Here is a 16,942-nt window from a genome sequence, read left to right on the forward strand (position 1 = left end):
ATTCTAATGCATTCTGAATGGAGAGCGATCCGGTCAGGATGTCTTTAGATCAGTCACTGTACATTTTTTTTTTTTTTGGGACGGAGAAAATACAGCAGCATGTTGCAGTGTTTTCTCCGTCCAAAATTCCGGAACACTTGGCAGATCCGGCAATATTTTCTATTGAAATGCATTAATGCCGGATCCGGCCCCAAGTGTTTCCGAAAAATGGATCCAGTTTTGCGGTCTGCGCAGACCTTTTAAAAATGTAAAAAAGATAAATACCAGATCCGTTTATCCGGATGACAACTGGTGAGCCGGAGCCGGTATTACAATGCACTTGGGAGACGGATCCGCATCAGTCTACAAATGGTATCAGTTTGCCGGATCCGGCAACGGAACTGCCTGACGGAATCCAACAACACAAGTGTGAACATACCCTAATGTGTCAGGAAAGAATGCTCAGGCTATTGGACAACGGATGTTCAGAAGACATAATCCAATCTCACATTATGTGATTTTGCCACAAAGGGGGACTTCTACATATCCATGAGCTGCCTCATCCAAGCATCATGAAGAGGCGAGGACATCTGATCTTCCTGGTGGACCTAGGACTGCCCCTGACCACTTGGGACAAGTCCTGGTCAAAACACTGTCTCCGAGCTGCATGTCCACCAATAGTTGTCGTATACTCTGCACACAGGACAGAAACCAGGTCCTATAGACCAGTGTTTCCCAACCAGTGTGCCTCCAGCTGTTTCAAAACTACAACTCCCAGCATACCCGGACATGCCTTTGGCTGTGCGGGCATGCTGGGAGTTGTAGTTTTGCAACAGCTGGAGGCACACTGGTTGGGAAACACTGCTATAGACCACATGGGTCAGAAACCCTCCTCATCTCACAGAATACAGCACCATCTAGTGCCTGTAAATTTAAGGGGTCTTCTAAGATTTTTATACTGATGAGCTATCCTCTGGACCCCCCCCCCCTCCTCAGCTATTTAGAGAAGGCACCAGCGCTCCTGTGAACGCTGCAACCTTATCACAGTGCCGTACATTGTATAGTGGCTATGCTTGAAATCGTGCTCAGACCCATTCACTTCACTAGAGCCGAGCACAGACACTACACGGTGCTGACCGGTGCCTTCTCAAACAACAGATTGGCAGGGGTCCTGGATCAGCCCCCACGAATCAGATACTGATGAGTATCCGAGTATCAAATCTCATAAAACCCATTTAATGAAGTATCCACTATGGTTGGGGTTACTCCTATGGTGAGTAAATGTGAAGCTTCTCTGCCCAATACAAAATCTATACGAGAACCCCCCCAACCTAGCCTGTGCCATTTATATTGCTGGTCACCAGGCCCTGCGGTATGACATCTACTGCACATCCCCAATATTGTCCTTTCTACATGGATGAGCCACGTGTTCACACCTGGACCCACAGCGATGACCACCCTTGAGAAATTGCAGGATTGCAGGTCACACCTGGCCCAAATATTTCACATTCTGGCAGTGCCTGGGCTCATGGCATCAACCTCCTTAGGTTTTGTTTAGCACAGCATTCTATGACAACCCCCCCCCCCCCCCTACAATCACAGCAGTAGTGGCTGCTCCTTTCGCCAATACAATCACAGTAGTGGCTGCTCCTTCCCACGCGCCCCCCCCTCCCCCAATACAATCACAGTAGTGGCTGCTCCTTCGTGGATTCGACATCCACATCCTTTATTCATCCACATTCATAAGTAAACACGAAAGCTATAAAATATCTGTACATTATAGAAGAGGGAATGTGAGGCCTTCAGGCGCAGGGTCACTGCTGGAACATCCGACCTGAGGAGATAAGAGACCGGGACGTTAGGAGCCATTAGTGGCCATGTTGCCCCCAAATGAAGACCTGCCCCAGGGATGCCCCCTACAGATTCTGATGTCTATTACACGTTATTTATGTGAACACCCCCCCCCCCCACACACACACAATCTATCATGGGAGTAATATCACAGACAACCCCTTTATTAAGAAGTATGTGCCTCCCCTTAAAAGGGAATTTCCAGCTTTGGGACATTTTTAACTGTAGGTCTATACTCCCTCCCCGGTCACAAGCCGCTTGGAGACTTCACCACTGAGGCCAGTAAATGGCTGCAGCAGCGCACATGACTCCGTCTGTCCATTGACTTACATGACGAGGACCAGGAAACCACTGATGGGGACCGCAGCGGGCAAGTACGAGCTTTTCAACTGGTAACGCGCTGCTGCCCACAGATAAACATGTCCCATAGCTGGAGGACCCCTGAGGGGAGAAGCTGCAGAACACGCTGGAACAGAAGAACCACGTGTAGAGGAGCACCCAGCGAGGGAAAGAAGCCCAACCACATCGCTGACAGGTGACCCCCCCCCCCCACATTGTGACAGCAATAAGCCCCTCCCCCACTCACCGCCAGCGCCTCACTCCTGCTTCTTAGGATTATTGACTGCGACGTAATGATAGAGGACGACCAGGAGGAAGAGCGACACCCCCAGCATGTTAGCGAAGATCGCCAGCTGCACGTCAGTGATCATCCTGCAGGGGGAGACACGTCACCATCCATGAACCACAACTGCAGAGGAGACTCCCACTCCAGTCACATCCAGAGCTGAGGTCATTGCAGACAAAACCTGATGAGATACCTGTACCCTCCAAACACAACATTCTGTTCCGCCTGTACCCGGCCTCCACATGACTCTACTAAACCTGTATCCTGAACAAAAGGGTTGTGAGACGCACAGGACTGAAGAAAAATATGGAGGAGGTGCTCACAGTAAAGAGGATCCGTCCTTCCTCTAGTAAGAAATAAATAAAAATTAAAAAATACTGGGCACTCTCACTTATGTAGAACCATACAATTTATTTCAGTACATATAATCATAAACGCACAATATCAATAATATAATAAAATAGATAATAGATAAAAACTCCTAAAATCACTAAGTAAAAAAATGGATCCAAAAAATGAGGGATAGTCAGTCCATATGCATCAGACTGGTAGTGGGCGATAATTGGTAATTATAGATGGGATTTGTAGTGTCCTGTACGATATATAGTCCCACTCTTTTGGAGAAAAGTCACGATGCTACAGTCTGTAGAGATTCACTTAAGTGAGTATGTTTGCGGCGTCCCGCTTGTACTCACTGTGCAGTGTAGTCTTTTGTAGATCGTCGGCTTGTAATCCAGAAGTCGCTCCTGTCCGCTCCTGTCGCCACCGGATACTGCTGTAGCTTGCTTGCCCGTGTCTGGTCCTTTGGCTGCCGCTCCGTGATGTCTAAGAGCCGGCAGGCAATAGGGCTTGTAGGGCTCAGTGGTGACCACTGAGGAAGGGGCAAGTACCCCGAAACGCGTTTGGTGAAGAGACCCCCATAGTAATCCCAAAGCAAGTCGTACTGGAACTTCAAAAACGCTGTGCTGCTATTTCGGACCAACCGAGGATCCTGTGCTTCACTAAAATCCCTGATACATCGGCAGCTACCAGCGCAACACACGAGGCTACAAAGTATCGTGGCGCAGTTTATCCGACGTGGGGAGAGCGAATACAAGCCCTATTGTCTGCCGGCTCTTAGACATCACGGAGCGGCAGCCAAAGGACCAGACACGGGCAAGCAAGCTACAGCAGTATCCGGTGGCGACAGGAGCGGACAGGAGCAACTTCTGGATTACAAGCCGATGATCTACAAAAGACTACACTGCACAGTGAGTACAAGCGGGACGCCGCAAACATACTCACTTAAGTGAATCTCTACAGACTGTAGCATCGTGACTTTTCTCCAAAAGAGTGGGACTATATATCGTACAGGACACTACAAATCCCATCTATAATTACCAATTATCGCCCACTACCAGTCTGATGCATATGGACTGACTATCCCTCATTTTTTGGATCCATTTTTTTACTTAGTGATTTTAGGAGTTTTTATCTATTATCTATTTTATTATATTATTGATATTGTGCGTTTATGATTATATGTACTGAAATAAATTGTATGGTTCTACATAAGTGAGAGTGCCCAGTATTTTTTAATTTTTATTTAAACCTGTATCCTGCCTCCGCACACACAGCTCCGCTCCCCCCCTGTACCCTCCGCACACACAGCTCCGCTCCCCCCCTGTACCCTCCGCACACACAGCTCCGCTCCCCCCCCTGTACCCTACGCACACACAGCTCCGCTCCCCCCCCTGTACCCTCCGCACACACAGCTCCGCTCCCCCCCTGTACCCTCCGCACACACAGCTCCGCTCCCCCCCTGTACCCTCCGCACACACACAGCTCCGCTCCCCCTGTACCCTCCGCACACACACAGCTCCGCTCCCCCTGTACCCTCCGCACACACAGCTCCGCTCCCCCTGTACCCTCCGCACACACAGCTCCGCTCCCCCTGTACCCTCCACACACACACACAGCTCCGCTCCCCCTGTACCCTCCGCACACACACACAGCTCCGCTCCCCCTGTACCCTCCGCACACACACAGAGCTCCGCTCCCCCTGTACCCTCCGCACACACACACAGCTCCGCTCCCCCTGTACCCTCCGCACACACACAGCTCCGCTCCCCCTGTACCCTCCGCACACACCAGCTCCGCTCCCCCTGTACCCTCCGCACACACACAGCTCCCCCTGTACCCTCCGCACACACACAGCTCCCCCTGTACCCTCCGCACACACACAGCTCCCCCTGTACCCTCCGCACACACACAGCTCCACTCCCCCCCCTGTACCCTCCGCACACACAGCTCCGCTCCCCTGTACCCTCCGCACACACACACAGCTCCGCTCCCCCCCTGTACCCTCCGCACACACAGCTCCGCTCCCCCCGTACCCTCCGCACACACAGCTCCGCTCCCCCCGTACCCTCCGCACACACACACAGCTCCACTCCCCCCCCTGTACCCTCCGCACACACACACAGCTCCACTCCCCCCCCTGTACCCTCCGCACACACAGCTCCGCTCCCCCCCCCGTACCCTCCGCACACACAGCTCCGCTCCCCCCCCCCCTGTACCCTCCGCACCCCCCCCCCCTGTACCCTCCGCACCCCCCCCCTGTACCCTCCGCACACACAGCTCCGCTCCCCCCCCCCCTGTACCCTCCGCACACACAGCTCCGCTCCCCCCCCCCCTGTACCCTCCGCACACACACAGCTCCGCTCCCCCCCCCTGTACCCTCCGCACACACAGCTCCGCTCCATCGCCTCGTACACACAGTAGCTTTAGAAATCCCCATTATGCTCTGTCAGGGGCCCCGCTGTCCGCAGCAGTGGGGGCCACACGTGCAGACACTATTACACACACAACCCCCGGTACCTGTCAGTGGTTCCCACGGCTCAGACTCCTGATCTACAGACACGTCACCGGCTCAACACCCGCTTCCGGTTGCCGTCCGGAACTTCCGGTATATGCTCACACAGGACCCGCCCCCTCCCCCGGCTCCTAGGCATAATGTGCACTGGTACCCCGAATGACCAATCACAGAGCGGCCAAACCACGCCCCCCTCCCTCAGGTCCTATAAACCAAAGTTTATATTGCGGCCAAACCTCCCTCCCTCGGCTCCATTGTGCTGGAAGTTGATATCGCGCATGCGCGGTGGGCCGTTCCCTCCCTCCCTCTGCGCGTTCACAGCCGCTACATGTTAAATCATGGTACCCATGTTGCTTCTGCGCAGGCGCCAACACGCCTTCATTTCAACCTGACGTCAGGACCGGAAGTGACGAGGGTGCCAACTTTTTACAGGTACCAACTTTTCACGGAACACCGATCATACTCGGCGCCATCTTACAACGCCACAGCCCAACCCTCACTGTTTAAACTGCGCATGCTCCAGGGTGTATGTGACGCGCGCTATCTTATGGGCTCCAGTGGTAGAGCAGCGTACTGCGCCATCAGTGCCTTCTGCTGGTCAGCTGTAGTACTGCACTGTGTTATACAGTGCATTGACTCTAAATATCAGAGCGCCATCTCCTGGTCATTTGTTGCAGTGCTCTGTATGATATATTGTATATTTTACAGAGTTTACTTTTCGACTCTACTTCGGTTTAATTCAGTGCTATTAACAAGGGTCTATTACATCCAGCCCCCGACCGTGGAGTCTACCATTACTACAGGTGTATAACATCCAGCCCCCGACCGTGCAGTCTACCATTACTACAGGTGTATAATGTCCATCCCCGACCGTGCAGTCTACCATTACTACAGGTATATAACATCCAGCCTCTAGGCATGTAGTCTACCATTACCACAGGTGTATAACATCCTGCCCCCGACCGTGCAGTCTACCATTACTACAGGTATATAACATCCAGCCTCTAGGCATGTAGTCTACCATTACCACAGGTGTATAACATCCAGCCACCGACCGTGCAGTCTACCATTACTACAGGTGTATAATGTCCATCCCCGACCGTGCAGTCTACCATTACTACAGGTATATAACATCCAGCCTCTAGGCATGTAGTCTACCATTACCACAGGTGTATAACATCCAGCCCCCGCCTGTGCAGTCTACCATTACTACAGGTGTATAATGTCCATCCCCGACCGTGCAGTCTACCATTACTACAGGTGTATAACATCCAGCCTCTAGGCATGTAGTCTACCATTACCACAGGTGTATAACATCCAGCCCCCGACCGTGCAGTCTACCATTACTACAGGTGTATAATGTCCATCCCCGACCGTGCAGTCTACCATTACTACAGGTGTATAACATCCAGCCTCTAGGCATGTAGTCTACCATTACTACAGGTGTATAACATCCAGCCCCTGACCGTGCAGTCTACCATTACTACAGGTGTATAATGTTCATCCCCAACCCTGCAGTCTACCATTACTACAGGTGTATAACATCCAGCCTCTAGGCATGTAGTCTACCACTACCACAGGTGTATAACATCCAGCCCCCGACTGTGCAGTCTACCATTACTACAGGTGTATAATGTCCATCCCCGACCGTGCAGTCTACCATTACTACAGGTGTATAACATCCAGCCCTGACCATGCAGTGTACCATTACCACATGTGTATAACATCCAGCCCCCGAATGTGCAGTCTACCATTACTACAAGTGTATAACATCCAGCCCCCGACCATGCAGTGTACCATTACCACAGGTATGTAACATCCAGCCCCCGACTGTGCAGTCTACCATTACTACAGGTGTATAATGTCCAGCCCTGTCCATGCAGTGTACCATTACTACAAGTGTATAACATCCAGCCCCAACCATGCAGTCTACCATTACTACAAGTGTATAACATCCAGCCCCCGACCATGCAGTGTACCATTACCACAGGTGTATAACATCCAGCCCCCGACTGTGCAGTCTACCATTACTACAGGTGTATAATGTCCAGCCCTGTCCATGCAGTGTACCATTACTACAAGTGTATAACATCCAGCCCCAACCATGCAGTCTACCATTACTAGAGGTGTATAATGTCCATCCCCGACCGTGCAGTCTACCATTACTACAGGTATATAACATCCAGCCTCTAGGCATGTAGTCTACCATAAGGTCCCTTTCACACGAGCGAGTTTTCCGCGCGGGTGCAATGCATGACGTGAACGCATAGCACCCGCACTGAATCCTGACCCATTCATTTCAATGGGTCTGTGTACATGAGCGTTGTTTTTTACGCATCAGTTCCGCGTTGCATGAAAATCGCAGCATGTTCTATATTCTGCATTTTTCGCGCAGCCCTGGCCCCATAGAAGTGAATGGGGCTGCGTGAAAAACGCAATGTATCTGCAAGCAAGTGTGTATGCGATGCGTTTTTCACTGATGGTTGCTAAGAGATGTTGTTTGTAAACCTTCCGTTTTTTATCACGCACGTGAAAAACGCATCAAAACGCATTGCACCCGCGCGGAAAAAACTGAACAACTAAACGCAATCGCAGACAAAACTGACTGAACTTGATTGCAAAATAGTGTGAGTTTCACTGAACGCACTCTGAACGCATCCGGCCCCAATCCGAAACGCCCGTGTGAAACCAGCCTAAACCACAGGTGTATAACATCCAGCCCCCGACCGTGCAGTCTACCATTACTACAGGTGTATAATGTCCATCCCCGACCGTGCAGTCTACCATTACTACAGGTATATAACATCCAGCCTCTAGGCATGTAGTCTACCATTACTACAGGTGTATAACATCCAGCCCCTGACCGTGCAGTCTACCATTACTACAGGTGTATAATGTCCATCCCCGACCGTGCAGTCTACCATTACTACAGGTGTATAACATCCAGCCTCTATGCATGTAGTCTACCACTACCACAGGTGTATAACATCCAGCCCCCGACCGTGCAGTCTACCATTACTACAGGTGTATAATGTCCATCCCCGACCGTGCAGTCTACCATTACTACAGGTGTATAACATCCAGCCCTGACCATGCAGTGTACCATTACCACAGGTGTATAACATCCTGCCCCCGACCGTGCAGTCTACCATTACTACAGGTGTATAACATCCAGCCTCTAGGCATGTAGTCTACCACTACCACAGGTGTATAACATCCAGCCCCCGACCGTGCAGTCTACCATTACTACAGGTGTATAATGTCCATCCCCGACCGTGCAGTCTACCATTACTACAGGTGTATAACATCCAGCCCTGACCATGCAGTGTACCATTACCACAGGTGTATAACATCCAGCCCCCGACCGTGCAGTCTACCATTACTACAAGTGTATAACATCCAGCCCCCGACCATGCAGTGTACCATTACCACAGGTGTATAACATCCAGCCCCCGACTGTGCAGTCTACCATTACTACAGGTGTATAATGTCCAGCCCCGTCCATGCAGTGTACCATTACTACAAGTGTATAACATCCAGCCCCAACCATGCAGTCTACCATTACTAGAGGTGTATAATGTCCAGCCCCGACCATGCAGTGTACCATTACTACATGGGTATAACATCCAGCCCCCGACCGTGCAGTCTACCATTACTAGAGGTGTATAATGTCCAGCCCCGACCAGGCAGTGTACCATTACTACATGGGTATAACATCCAGCCCCCGACCGTGCAGTCTACCATTACTAGAGGTGTATAATGTCCAGCCCCGACCATGCAGTGTACCATTACTACAAGTGTATAACATTGAGCCTCTAGCCATGCAGTCTACCATTACTAGAGGTGTATAATGTCCAGCCCCGACCGTGCAGTGTACCATTACTACAGGTGTATAACATCCAGCCCCCGACCGTGCAGTCTACCATTACTACAGGTGTATAATGTCCATCCCCGACCGTGCAGTCTACCATTACTACAGGTGTATAACATCCAGCCCCCGACCGTGCAGTCTACCATTACTACAGGTGTATAATGTCCATCCCCGACCGTGCAGTCTACCATTACTACAGGTGTATAACATCCAGCCCTGACCATGCAGTGTACCATTACCACAGGTGTATAACATCCAGGCCCCGACCGTGCAGTCTACCATTACTACAAGTGTATAACATCCAGCCCCCGACCATGCAGTGTACCATTACCACAGTGTATCACATCCTGTGGGAGGAGCTGTGTTTCTTCCTCTGTGCTGCACTGTGAGAGGATCGAGAGCCTGACATCGTGTGCTGGGGGATACGCTGCCCTTTCCCCAGGGGGTGGCGTGTTCTCCCGGTATGGATCCTCGGGCCTCTGACTGCCGCCGTTTATCTACACGTGCCGGCAGCCATAGTGGAACCCCGCGTGCGGCAGGAAGACCTCCTGAAATTGGAGACTTACCTCCTGATTCTCCAGCATCGAGAAACAGCGGCAAAGTGACATCGGCGGCCGGTGGTAAGCCTCAGAGAACCCCGCAGCGTGCGGCTGCAAAGCCGCAGGGAGCAGATGACAGCCCCGCTCAGACTGCGGGCAGGAGAGGAGCAGCAGAGATCCACTACAGGAATCCCAGTGTGACTCCAGCAATGCACCGGGTGTGGTCAGGAGAGGTCCTGGGAGGAAAACAAGCCTAGGATCCTCTCTGAGCTCCTCTTCATAGCAGATAACTCTGCACCGGGAAAGCTGGATGGGAAAGAAAGGCCCGCTGCTGAGCAGGCAGCGGGTGAACAGAGAGCAGAGCCGGCGGGTCAGGTTGCTGAACAAGCAGCCTGTGAAGTCTCTGGACCAAGGAAAGCTGCAGGAATGGAGCCTGGAACCCCAAAGGGTGAGGTATGTGAAGCTGGGAGTAGTGATTCTGTGCCTCAGCCCAGAGGGGGTGCTTCGGGTGTAACTAGCAGTGACTTAGCTCCTGGTGTGGTTGCTGGTGTTTCTGGTTCTCCTGGTATCTCCTCTGGTGTACAAGCTGCAGAGGCCAGGAGACTGTTTAATTGGGGTGTCATGAGCCCCACTGAAACCCCCTCATTATACTCATCAAGGGTGGCGTATTTTCTAAATCAGCTTGAGGAAGTAAAGAAGAAATTAAAACAATTTAAATTGGAACAGAGGAATGTGAAAGCTCAGGCCATGTTACCAAGAAGTAAGAGAGCGGTCCTCTCCTCCAGGCTGGAGAAGCTGGAGGAGGAGATTGCGACTTTGGAGGAAAAGAGGGCCTCCATAGTGAAAAATGGAGGGCCGTTTATGGAAAAATTCAAAAATGACTGTCGCTTTGAAAGCTTGTCTGGCTCCAGTCTGTTAGGGCTGCGGTCTGGAAGCCAGAGGAAGGTGAAGGAGTTGGCGGTGGAATCAGAGGTGGACTCATTACCGGGTGGCCAAGGGGACCCCTCTGAACCAGTTATGTCATCCTCTGGGGATGAAGGCAGGTCTGGGGGGAGACTAATGGTGGAGATCAGGCAGCTGGAATCCCCAGTGGGCAAATTGTATTTCGGTGACGAGGAGGTCCCGGAAGATGAGGTGGTAAGAGAAAAGAAAAAGAAGATCATAAAGAAGAAGTGTTACGTTTTGTGCCTTCTGAACCCATTGCTGAGCCCAGCGCGGTTCCTGTAGTGGAATCGGGCCAAACAGCATGGGAGAATGAATCTGAGATGGTGGCAGCAGGTGTCCCCCTTTCCTGCAGTGGAAAGGAGAACACAGGAGCAGACAGGGTTAAAACCCCTGACAGTGTTGCGGACAAGGTGAAGGATGGAATGGCTGCGGACAAGGCTCAGAAAAAGACAGTTGAAAGGGCCAGAGCAAAATCTGGAAGGTTTATAAAAAAAACTGTAAAGAAACCATTAAAGTCTGTGGAGGTTGCAGAATCTTCAGGGGCTGTGCGGGCTGCAGAGAGGGTGAGGGGTGTGGGGGATAGGAAGTCCTCCGCAGTTCCTGAAATGGGGGGCCCTTCAAACCCTGTCCCCAATGACGCCAGTACTTCTCTAGGGAACCCGACCTGTCTGATGGGAGTGAAGAGCGATGAGATTGTAAGCAAGGTAAAAGATGTTGCGAGTGGTAACTTAGGAGGAGACGCAAATGAGAGTATGAATGAGAGTATGAATGAGAAGGTGAGGCAAATGAAGATATAACTGGTGAGAGTATGAATGAGGAATTGGTAGCTGCTTATGCAGCATTTACGGAAGTCGAGGAGGAAGATGCTGACGGGAGGAGGCAGGTTGCATGGGAAGCAGGGGATTGTGTAAATCCAAATAGGAGATCATATGCTAGTGTGGCTGCAGGTGACTCTTTGCCCAGGGAATGAGGTAATGGTAACTTGCAACGGCGCCTCTTGGAGGCTTTGAGGAAGGGGAAAGTGACTTCCAGGGTGAACCGGTTAACCTGTCTTTTTGGACAGAGAGACATGGTCTGAGAACCTTCCAAGAGGAAAGAGCAGGAGAGTTTGGTCTCTCCCTACATCCGGGGGGAGCCGTAGGAATGTGGCCCGTCTCTCTTGGAGGAGTGAAGAAGCAACGCCTTCTAGGAAAGACGTTGTGGAGCTTCTCCTGGGGATGGGCTTTGTGGCAAATGACATCTTTGCCCTAATCCATCCCTACGGCACCAAGAGTTTCGATGTTAGTTTTGTTAGACCAGAGGGGCTTGAGCTCTTCTGGTCTAAATATGAACTGGCAAAGAACACCCCGGCCTGGCGGGGATTTTCTGTCCAGGCTATAACCCGCCAGACGATGGTCAAGAAAGTGACGGTATTAACCTGTAACGAATCACTTTCTAGCGTGGACATTATGACATGGCTCAGTCGTTATGGCGAGGTTGGACAATTCCCCGCCAAAGTTTTGGATGATCACGGCATCTGGTCAGGTGCCTGGACCTTCAGCGTAAAGCTGAGGGCACAGGGCAACTCAGTTGCTCATATCCCCTCCTCTGCTTTCTTGGGTAGAGATAGAATTATGGTTTTCTATCAGGGACAGCCGAAGGTCTGCTATAGGTGTGGTAGTCCCACTCACTTTAGCGCACAATGCGACTGTTCGCAAGTGTGCAAAGTGTGGGGACATTGGCCATCTTGCCGCATCCTGTAGGCGGATTCGGTGTAACCTGTGCGGGGACCTGGGTCATCCCTTCAGTCGTTGTCCGCTTGCCTTTTCCAACAAGGCTCAGGGCCGGGCCCGGACTCAAGCGGATGCTAGCCATGAAGCTGGGTCTGTTGTTGAAGAAGGGCCTGCTGCCGGGACTGGGCCGGTTGGTGAAGGGACGAGTGCCGGTGATACCAGCACTGGAAGAAGCAGACAGGGTACAGTTAAGAACTTAAGGCCTTCCAAGATTAAACGGCAAGAAAAACGCCGTAGAGATAGGGAGCAGGCGGCAGCTGGTCCCTTAGTTGATTCTCTGGCAGGCCTTTTAGCTGGGGATCCAGGTTGTAGCGACCCAGGGTACAGCGATGAGGAGGGAGGACCTGGGGTTCAGCCTGAGGAAGCCAACCCCTCTGCTACATCCGCATCCTCGTACGGCGAAAGCATGGATGAGGATTACAGGATGTGGTTGAGGGATAGGAGGAACAAACGGAGCAGGAGGAAAAAGAAAGGAGAGGGTCGCAAGCCCTCTCTGGAGTGGGATTCATCTGTCCCACTCACCCTTGACCAGATGCCAGAGGAAGAATTAGTCGGGGCCCCTCCTGTGGATCTCTCCAACCGGTATCAGGTCCTTGACGAGGATCCCCCAACTCCAGTTGGGGAGGAGGAGGATGTGGTACCGGAGGGCGCAAAGGCCTCCTCGCAGGTTGCCGGGCCCTGCCCTCCTTCTTCTGGAGGGGGGGCTAAGCCTGATTCCGTGGGCAAACAGAACGGTATGGATGTATCAGTGTGTCTGAAAAGGCAAAAGGAAAATGAAGGATCAGGAGATAATGATGAGGAGAGTGGTGGTGGAGGGGGGAAAAAGAAAGCTATCCAACTCGATCATGTATGATGGCGGAACTCACCCTGTTGACGCTAGCAAGTATTAATGTTGCTAGCATTAAGTCAGACGTGGCCCGTTTTATGGCCTTTGATTTTTTCAGCCGTATTGATGCTGATATTTTATTTTTGCAAGAGACCTGGTTAACAAGTGTTGAGTTGCTGGCGAAAGCCAAGCAGGAATGGCGGCTCGGTCCGTCATTCTGGTCTCTTGCGGCCGAGCCACGTAGCGGGGTGGCGGTCCTTTTTAAAACCGCCGAAAGAGTAGAATGCAGGAGGATTATCGAGTTGGAAATGGGAAGGTGCCTGATTCTAGATGTCCTCATGGGAAGACAAGAATTAAGATTAATCAACATCTATGGACCACAAAGTAGGTGGGACCGTAAATGTCTTCTTATGAGGATTAAGCCTTTTCTTTTTACCAGCCGACAAGTGATCTTTGGAGGAGACTTTAACAATGTGACTAGAGTCTGTGATAGGGGGGTCCCCAGAGGTGGGCTGGATACTGATGGCGTCGTCTTGAGTAGAATAGTTGAGGAAGCTCGTCTGGTGGATGCTCATTTACGGCACAAACCGGATCACGTGGATTTCACCTTTAATAAGGGAAATCGTAGGTCTAGAATAGATAGGTTTTATTTGAAGGAGGAGGCTGTTTTTTCGGCTTTACAAGCTGAGGAAGTGGAATTCTCCGATCACTGTTTAATTAGTTTCTCTCTGAATGTTACAGAGACTCCCCGCATGGGAAAAGGAATATGGAAGTTGAATTCGTCTCTCCTGGAAGAAGCGATGGTAAGACAATCCTTTGAGGATTTCCTTCAGAGCCAGGAACCTTTGGTGGACATGTGCAACAGTAAGTCGGAGTGGTGGGAGATGTTTAAAAAAAGGACGGCGAGGTTTTTCCGAAAGCTCTCTAACCTCAGGAGCTGGGACAGATACCGTCTGTACCAGGAACTGAGGAAGAAACTTGAAAGACTTGTGTCGACGGGAGATAGCCGCGAGGATATCTCTTGTGTAAAATCCTTGCTCAAGAGGTGTCAGTATGATAGGTACGCCTCTTTGGTTGCCGAGAGGGATTTCGGGAAATACCGCTCGCCCGACCCTTACGGGAACTGTAAGATGGCAGTAAGAAGTAAACTAGTGATGGGCCTGGTTGACAGTACAGGCTCCCTGAATAGGTCCAAATCAGGGATCCTGGAGGTCGTCAGGTCCTTCTACTCTCACCTCTTAGGTAGGAAAGAACTGAATCGGGACAGTCTTTCAGCTTTCTTGGCTGGGGCGATTCCCGGGGCGGGAATGGACCCCTCTCTTGATATTTTGACAGAACCTATCAGGGAAGAGGAAGTGAGACTGGCCATTGATGGGCTCAGGCCCAAAAAATCGCCAGGTCCGGATGGCTTAACATCCGAGTGGTATAAGACTTTTAGGGAACAATTAGTTCCTCTCTTGACCGAGGTGTATAACGAGTGTCTTTCCTCGGGCAATCTGCCAAGGTCAATGGGAAAGTCCGTCCTGATTCTTCTGACAAAGGGTAGGGATCCATCCCGCATTGAGAATTGGAGACCCATATCGCTTCTCAATGTGGACAGAAAGATTTTGGCAAAAATACTCTTCTGCAGACTGGCGAAATTTGCGCCGAAGCTCCTTTCGGGGTCCCAGCATTGTTCAGTTCCCGGGCGGAGCGCTTTTAGCGCCGTTCTCAGTGTCCGGGAGGCCGTGGAACGGGGCAGGGCGGGTCTTTGGAAGGGGCTTTTGTTATCCCTGGATCAGGCTAAGGCTTTTGACCGAGTGAATCACGAATACCTGTGGTCTGTCCTCTTGTGGTATGGTCTACCCGGGAGGTTTGTAGATTGGCTAAAAACCTTGTACAAAGGGGCCGAGAGTTTCCCGTTGGTTAATGGTTGGCTGGGTCGTCCTTTTGAGGTGGCTTCCGGTGTCCGCCAGGGATGTCCTTTAAGCCCTCTGCTGTACGTGTTTGCGATCGATCCTTTCATCAGAAGGGTAGATCGCGGACCGTTGGCGGGGGTGAGGATGGAACTGGCGGTGGGGGGGCCATCTCTGAAGGTGGTAGCGTACGCTGATGATGTCTCTATTTTTACCTCTTCGGAAGAGGAGGTGGGATGGGTGATGTCGGAGGTGAATCGCTATTCGGAAGTTTCCGGGTCCCAGATTAACCGGGACAAATGTGAGACTCTCTGGCTGGGGGAAGGGGATCCTGTCTTCGATCTCCAGGGCACTCTTCCAGAACCCCAGAAATCAGTAAAGATCTTAGGCATCAACTTTGGCCAAGATGAGGATTATCATCAACAAAATTGGGAGGGTAGACTGAAAGATGTCGCCCAAAGGGTGGACCGCTGGAAGGGGTGGTCTTTATCCCTCAGGGAAAGGGTTCACTTGTGCAAAGCTTACCTGATTCCTGTGCTTTTATATCTGAGCAGTGTTTGTGTCTTGCCAGGCTCTCTCTGGGCAACGGTCTACAGCCTCTTTTTCCAGATGTTATGGGGAAATAGGCTGAACCTAATCAGGAGAGAGGTGACTTACCGCACAAGGAGACTAGGCGGGTTGGATATGGTCAACCCAGTGGTATTTTTAACAAATACCTTCTTGAAAATAAACATTGCAAACCTCTGGAAAGAGAGGGCTCCTTTGTGGGTAATTTCCTGTAGGGAATGGTTCCGGCCCTTCTTCCAGGAATGGGAGACAGGAGGGCGTGTGAAAGACCTGCGTGCGTCACATGGACATCTCCCGGCTTACGTTGCTCCGGTTCTGAAGATCATAAGGCGGTGGGGCCTGAGAAGGACTGAGATAGAGACCATGTCGAGGGGTTCCCTTGACAGGGGGGTCCTGTCTTCTTTCTTCCAGGCGCCGCTGGCCTTGAAGGATTGCCCAAGTCAGGATCTGGAGGGTGGGCTACTTTTGCTTAATTAGAAAGGATCCCTAAGAAGGTTTGGGATGTGACTTGGCGCTGCTTTCATGGAAAGCTATATGTAAGGGATAATATGAAGTGCAGGAACTCCGAGGAAAGGGGTTGTCCCCGGGAGGAGTGTGGGGGCGTGCTAGAAAGCATGGACCACTTCCTGCTTCACTGTCCCTTTAATATAGAGGTGTACAAAAAGGTGGGGTCTTCCATCGGTTGGCCCAGGCTGGCCACCTTGTCTTATGCGGAATGGGCCTATGGCGCATTCAAAGACCTTGGTGGCAGGGACCGTCGCACTTTTTTTTTAGTTAGTGCAGTGGTTAGGCATCACATCTGGTGTGCACGGTGTCTAGTTTCGACGAGTCGTAAAATCCTCCCAGTGGAAACGGTACATAGGAACATTATGGGTGACCTGGTGAAGGTGCGCTCTCTGGAGTATGAAAAGTGGGGGGACCCCAAGGCCTCTCGCCTGTGGAGGGGCTTTTGTTTTGGGGTTCCCTGACTGAGTAATACTCCTTGTCCTGGTGGTGGGCTGATCTAGAAGACACAGTTAGAGTTTTTGTTTTGTTTTGTATAAGAATAGGATGAAAAGGCTTACGGGCTACTGAACCATAGCCGACAAGTTGTGGGAAGTGTTCGGTATTGTAGATTTTGGAAAGTAGTAAATTTGTACCGTATTATATCATATTATATTATGTTATGTTGTATTATATTAGTAAAGGTGTAGTGGGGCTTAGTTAGGTTGGGAGGGG

At 51.2% G+C, this 16,942-nt stretch overlaps 1 protein-coding gene across 1 annotated transcript; it reads right to left on the reverse strand.

Annotated features, from left to right (window-relative positions):
* Window positions 1–1,670: 1,670 nt before the first annotated feature.
* On the reverse strand, window positions 1,671–5,348 carry OST4 (oligosaccharyltransferase complex subunit 4, non-catalytic). Its single transcript, XM_044290013.1, has 3 exons — window positions 5,315–5,348; window positions 2,417–2,541; window positions 1,671–1,813 (listed from the first exon to the last, which is right to left on the reverse strand). Exon 2 carries the CDS (start codon window positions 2,538–2,540, stop codon window positions 2,427–2,429), a length of 114 nt encoding a protein of 37 aa, XP_044145948.1. The 5' UTR covers window position 2,541; window positions 5,315–5,348; the 3' UTR covers window positions 1,671–1,813; window positions 2,417–2,426.
* Between the last annotated feature and the right edge of the window lie 11,594 nt (window positions 5,349–16,942).

Source organism: Bufo gargarizans, chromosome 4 (genome assembly GCF_014858855.1).
Source record: "Bufo gargarizans isolate SCDJY-AF-19 chromosome 4, ASM1485885v1, whole genome shotgun sequence".
NCBI classification, from domain to species: Eukaryota; Metazoa; Chordata; class Amphibia; order Anura; family Bufonidae; genus Bufo; species Bufo gargarizans.